Genomic DNA, 6878 nt, shown 5'->3' on the forward strand with positions numbered 1-6878 from the left:
TGAGTCTCAATAATTTGAATTATACCTGTGAGTCACTTTTTTGGGGGGAAGGATATGGGGACATTGCTAATGAGTTTAAAGCTCAAACTGTTTTTTATGAGACAAAGAACAGAAAAGTTAAAAAAATATTAAAATTGTGATATCATTTTCATAAATAAAAATATAGATATTTATTCAAAAATTGCTTTAACCTTATAAACAGTTATAAGTGTCAATGCACTTTCCTCTGGGATATGTCCTAGTATTGGAAGAATATTTTGCCTTAAAATAACCGCATTCACTGACATAATAATAGTAATAATAATAATAATAATAATAATAATAATAATAATAATAAATAAGTGATGTGGGGAGGATTTCAGGGTTGTGAAGCATACCTGTAATATAAGTTACTTGAAAAGCCAACATGGGAGAATTTTATACACTGTCTGAAGACATATATGTATAAATTATATATAAAAATGTTTATGGGTTCTGTAGCGAAGGGGCACAAGTCCAATACACAGTCTTTATTTTTTTTTAATATTTTTTTGTTGTTGTTGTAGATGGACACAATACCATTTGTAGTTTGTTTGTTGGTTAGTTTTTTATTGTGGTGCTGGGTGTTCAATCCAGTACCTCACCCATGCTAGGGAAGTGCTCTACCCCAAATTCCTTTACTTAATATTTTTGGCGGGAGTGTATGTGTGTAGTGCAGGGGATTGAATCCATGGCCTTATATAAGCAAAACAAGCACTCTACTGACTAAGCTATATCCTCAGCCCTGATCTGTAGTCTTTTAACAATGACAGTGGAGCAGCCTGTCATTCAGCCTTTGATTCTGCACCCACTTGGCTCAGGTTGGAGGCAGTGCCTGAAGCCTTGACCAATCAGTCTCTTAGGTGAGAAGTGTCCAATCCTCATGCAGCTGGTGATGAGGGGGAGGGCTTCCACAATCTTCTGTTCCCTTCCCGTCTGGAGCCCGCCATTTTTTCAATAATTTTGTAGGCTTTCTATGCTGGATCTACAGCCCAGGTGTCTATGCTATGCAGAAACTGAAAAAAAATCACAGGGAGAATGCTGAGAAGACATTTGGTATTTGTTTTTTAGGGATTGGCTAGCTTCAGTAAGCATAATCTGCTCTAGTGCCATCCATTTCCCTGCAAATTCCATGATTTTGTCATTTTTTAGTGCTGCGTAATACTCCATGGTGTATAAATGCCACATTTTTTAATCCATTCATCTATTGAAGGGCATCTGGGTGAGGGGAATGGGAAAATAAACAAGGAGAGAAATGAATTACAGTAGATGAGGTAGAAAGAGAAGATGGGAGGGGAGGGGAGGGGGGATAGTAGAGGATAGGAAAGGTAGCAGAATACAACAGTTACTAATAGGGCATTATGTAAAAATGTGGGTGTGTAACCGATGTGATTCTGCAATCTGTATTTGGGATAAAAATGGGAGTTCATAACCCACTTGAATCTAATGTATGAAATATGATATGTCAAGAGCTTTATAATGTTTTGAACAACCAATAAAAAAAAAGAGAGAATGCTGAGAACCCTGAAAGCTAGGGAATGGTAAGTGTGCCTTGTTATCTTGAGACTGGGTAGGAAGGTGGCTTAAACTGACAGGAGTGGCAATGGTGGAAACTGGCAGTCGTGGCTAGGGACTCCTTATGGTCCTCTCCAGAGTCTTGTGGCCAGAGGGTCTCTCTGTGGTAGCTTAGCCTTCACCTCCCACTGACTAGTATAGTGAGGCTTGTATCGGCAGTTGAAAACCTGGGCATTTTTGTTCCATCATTGTAAGGTGTTTTCAGCTTCTTTCTAAAGCCCTTTGTGAGCTTCCATGTGCCATAAGTCCAGCATGTCTCCAGATTGTGTAGTAAAGACTGAGATAATTATCAGGAGAGAACCCCAAATCCATTTGTTGTAATCATGCATGAGATAGGCTGTTGATTTTAGGGCTTGTTACTCATGAGGGTTTTTTTTGTTTGTTTGTTTGTTCATTTATTTATTTAATTTTTTTTTGTGTGTGTGAGTGTGTGTGTGTAATCTTATATATTACCTAATTTTTTTGGTAATGGCTGTTTGAGAATAAAATGTCTATTCAATGCAGATGACCAATTTTGAGTATTTAACTTTATGTTGTATACTGAACACATTAACTGTAAATAAAACAATATTTAATGCATATTAATATGAGGCTAGATCTTTGTTTCTGTTTTAAAAGGCAAGTATTAGGATACAATTTTCTCACTCAACAAATCTTGTCCAAAGGATTATGAGAAATTTCATGATTTAAAACTATATCTTATTGATTAAAAATTGTGTAAAAAGATGATATATAAAGGCAGGGGAATCATCCATCTTTAAACCAATAGGGCCTCTAGGAGCAGATCATGCCTGGTTTCTTTCCATGCTCTCTGCTGGAACTGACTTGGCAGTTTCTTTTTTTAGATTCAATCCTGTTAGTAATTTTTTTTCTTTTGTTTTGTGTTGTGCAATAATGCATTGATAATAATAAATATTTTGAAGTGAAAAATTCATTATACTTCTACTTTGTAAGTTGTTTTCTATATTTCTTATTTTCTATTTTGATTAATGATTTAATTTTTGGATCATTGCTTTTTATTGTGGCATGCTTGGAATATATATATATATATATATATATATATATATATATATATATATCCCACTTCTCTTTATATATCCTTTAGGTTTTTAATTTTTACAGTATTTCACAAGTTGCTTAGACTTGTCTTAAACTTTGTCCTGCTTGATAAGCCTCTCCCATATTGGTAGAGTTTCAGCTTTGCACACTAGGAATGCTCTTCTCATTTTTTCCTAAAGAATTATTCACATACTCAATTTGTGATTATTTATATTAATATTTTTGTCTCAATTTCACCCTCCAAACTTTATATAAATAGTTATTTAGTGTTTTTTGAGTAATTCATAACTGCCAGTATCCTAATTTTCAGTTCTTAATTTTGTTTTTCTTTTTTGTCACTTGGATTAAGCCATGCTTCTCTTTGTTTATATTTGCTGTATTATTTTTATTTGTTCATCAAAGGAGCCAACAGTAGATTATATAGTCCATTTTGGGAAAAAAAGTATAAAAACTTTTAAATAAATAAAAATAGGCAAGAAAAGTGCTGCATCCTTGCAATATTTGCTAATTGGGAGGCCATGAAAAGTATTTCATGTTTGAGGTAAGTCATAGAAATTTAGAAACAGCATGACTCAAACAATGTTTAAAAGACTTGTGTTGTAGTTCAGTGATATAGTATTTGGGGAGTTAATCTCAAGCACCACACATAAAAAATTAAAAGTTGGATGACATAAAGATCCAGAAATGCCAGTGCTAAATATGTATCACTGAAAAATTAAATCACAAAATTGAAGAGATACCTCTGCTTTTGTGTTTAAGGCACACATTGTTCTCAGTATTAAAGCTAGGGACTCAATGTATGTGCCCATCAATGATCAGATGAGTAAAAATATTGTACTTATGTACTATTATTATTTAGTTGTAAAAATATTTTGCCTCTCAAAGTGTTATAAGAAATATATGCACGACTTTGCATTACGTGAAATGTAGCAGGCAGAGATTAAGTTGCACGAGCATTTGATTCACATGTGGAAGTCAGAAATTTAGTGAGTAAAATTTTGCTCACCAGGTACTGTGTTTTTTGTAGGGTTGATATTATAGTCAAATTCACATATTTGTATTTTATTGAGCATTAGAGGGTCAAGAGTTTTGTTTTACCACATGGTGAGTGTATTACGTTCTTCATAAATGCTAATAGAAGGAATACAATACCTTGTAAGAACAAAACTGATAATTATATAAAATAATGATTGTGTTAATTTATTCTTTTTTGTGTTAATTCATTATATTTTGTCATTTTACCTTGTATATATAATATCAAATACCATGATATATTTAGGAAATAAACAAACGTGTATTTGTCGATGAAAGAGATCATCATATCACACGAATTTAAAAATATAAAAATCAATTTATTATGCTTGATTGTTATGCATTGATTGGTATTGATTTTTTTAATATTTTTGTTTATTTCAGCCATGACTCCTCATGATACCCAAGAATATTCACCAGAGAAGGGCATAAAACATATATTTCACAAAGTGATAAGTGGGAAATATAGAAGTTGTGATCTTGACTATTTACAGCAAAAGAAAATATGGAAAACTACAAGTGAGAGTGAACACCAGAAATCATAAAAAATCAGGCCTTGTTCACCACCAGAGAATTTATACTGGATAGAAGCACTACAAATATAAACAATTTGGCAAAACTTTTAGTAAAAAAAAAAAAAAAAAAAAGATCTTATTTACCACAGAAGAAACCACACTGGAGAGATGCCTTACCAAAGGGCAGAATGTGATAAAGTTTTTAAAGAAAAATCGATCTTTATTAAGCAAAGGAGAATTCACACTGAAGAGAAACCTTACAAATGTGAAGAATATGGTAAAGGTTTTAGTCAAAAATTAAACCTTATTTACCAAAGAAGAATTCACACTGGAGAAAAGCCCTACAAATGTAGAGAATGTGGCAAAACTTTTAGTCAAAAAACTGACCTTATTAGCCACAGGAGAACTCACACTGGAGAGAAAACCTACAAATGTAAAGATTGTGGCAAAGCTTTCAGTCAAAAAGCAGGACTTACTTACCACAGCAGAACTCACACTGGAGAGAAGCCCTTCAAATGTAAAGAATGTGGCAAAGCTTTTATTGAAAAAGCAGGCCTTATTTGCCACAGCAGAACTCACACTGGAGAGAAGCCCTACAAATGTAAAGAATGTGGCAGAGCTTTCGGTCAAAAAGTAGGCCTTATTTTCCACAGCAGAACTCACACTGGAGAGAAGCCCTACAAATGTAAAGACTGTGGCAAAGCTTTCAGTCAAAAACCAGGCCTTATTCGCCACAAAAGAACTCACACTGGAGAGAAGCCCTACAAATGTAAAGAATGTGGCAAAGCTTTCAGTCGAAAACCACACCTTATTCGCCACAGTAGAACTCACACTGGAGAGAAGCCCTACAAATGTAAAGAATGTGGCAAAGCTTTCAGTCAAAACACAGACCTTATTCAACATAGCAGAACTCACACTGGAGACAAACCCTACAAATGTAAAGAATGTGGCAATGCTTTCAGTCGAAAATCATACCTTATTTGCCACAGCAGAACTCACACTGGAAAGAAGCCCTACAAATGTAAAGAATGTGCCAAAGCTTTCAGTCAAAAAATAAGCCTTATTCACCACAGCAGAACACACACTGGAGAGAAGCCCTACATCTGTAAAGATTGTGGCAGAGCTTTCAGTCAAAAATCACACCTTATTTGCCACAGCAGAACTCACACTGGAGAGAAGCCCTACAAATGTAATGAATGTGGCAAAGCTTACAGTAAAAACTCATCCCTTATTTGCCACAGCAGAACTCACACTGGAGAGAAGCCCTACAAATGTAAAGAATGTGGCAAAGCTTTCAGTCGAAAATCATACCTTATTTGCCACAGTAGAACTCACACTGGAGAGTAGCCCTACAAATGTAATGAATGTGGCAAAGCTTACAGTCAAAACTCATCCCTTATTTGCCACAGCAGAACTCACACTGGAGAGAAGCCCTGCAAATGTAAAGAATGTGGCAAAGCTTTCAGTCGAAAATCATACCTTATTTGCCACAGAAGAACTCACACTGGAGAGTAGCCATACAAATGTATATAATGTGGCAAAGGTTTTAGTCAAAAACCAGACCTTTTAGGCACAGAAGAACTCACACTTTCTACTGGTTGAACTCTACTTTCTTCTGGTTGAATATCTTGAGCCCAAAGATATGTAACCTGGGAGCTAAAAGAAGTATGACATAAATGAAGAGGTCCTTTTTGCATAAGGCAAATTGCACTTTTTGTATTTGATTTTTCTGCTTGTGAAGATGTACACTTCTCTACCTACAATGGTATTATGATTGATGGTGACTTGTGTGAATACACGAGGCTTAAAATGCAGCTACATGATTTTGAGTCCTTCCCCTGGTAAAAAATACTATAATTTGTACTCTAATAGGAGACTTGAAATGGTGCAAGACAAACCTGTTTTTTTTTTTTTTTAATCTGCCTCTCTCTTTATTCATGGTATTCTAATGGTTTTGATCTAGTCAGTTCAGACCATTTCTGGTTAATGGGTATCATCAAGATGTAGCCATGTATTCAAATTCCCTCTGTGATCAATAACAATTCTTCCCATTAAAAATCAAAACATTCTCATAGAGTCTTTGCTATATTTTAAGGATCCACTCTTGCTTTTGCTTTACTAAACAGAATCAATTCCACATAATCGAGTCCCAAAGTAAATGGCAATACATTAATCTAAGCACTGTGAGGAATATAAGAAATACAAGATATCACCTTTGAAATATATAAAAAAAAATAAGAATCATAAATGCTAAGCCATTACCATCTAACCTATACCAGGGCTTTTAAAATGTAATCTTAGATGTTCTACCTACTCTCATAGTAAGAGGCCTTAGACTCAAAGTCATTTTATCTTGTTGTTTTAGTCTGTTTTATAATGCTATAGAAAAATACCAGAAATAGGCCAATGTATAAAAAGAGATATAAATGCATAAATTTATATAATCTGTACAATATGGTAAGTGGTTTTTCATGTTTTTAGCTACAACTTATTGAATATTATTACAATATTACTATGTGGACAAGATGTGGGTATGATGAACCAATAATAAATAAAAATTGCACGCTGCATTGTTAGTAATTCACCAAACAATTTTTTTAAAAACAGATACTCTGATGTGTGGTTTTATCAACTATTTTATTATGAATGAATGAAGTTAAGTAAATGAATAATTGGAAC

The 6878-nt window shown here is 34.2% G+C and overlaps 1 protein-coding gene across 7 annotated transcripts in view; it reads left to right on the forward strand.

Moving 5' to 3' along the window:
- The window catches only part of LOC308634814 (uncharacterized protein), a 31892-nt gene extending 25560 nt beyond the window's left edge, over positions 1-6332 (forward strand). For all 7 annotated transcript variants that reach the window (XM_081268928.1, XM_081268929.1, XM_081268930.1 and 4 more), the window contains one exon: positions 4069-6332. In XM_081268928.1, coding sequence (XP_081125054.1) covers positions 4368-5546 — 1179 coding nt within the window. In that variant the 5' untranslated portion in view covers positions 4069-4367 and the 3' untranslated portion in view covers positions 5547-6332. The remainder of the gene's footprint in view (positions 1-4068) is intronic.
- The last annotated feature ends 546 nt before the right edge of the window (positions 6333-6878 follow it).

The sequence above is a fragment of the Spermophilus citellus genome, assembly GCF_964194105.1.
Source record: "Spermophilus citellus genome assembly, chromosome: 16".
Classification (NCBI taxonomy): Eukaryota; Metazoa; Chordata; class Mammalia; order Rodentia; family Sciuridae; genus Spermophilus; species Spermophilus citellus.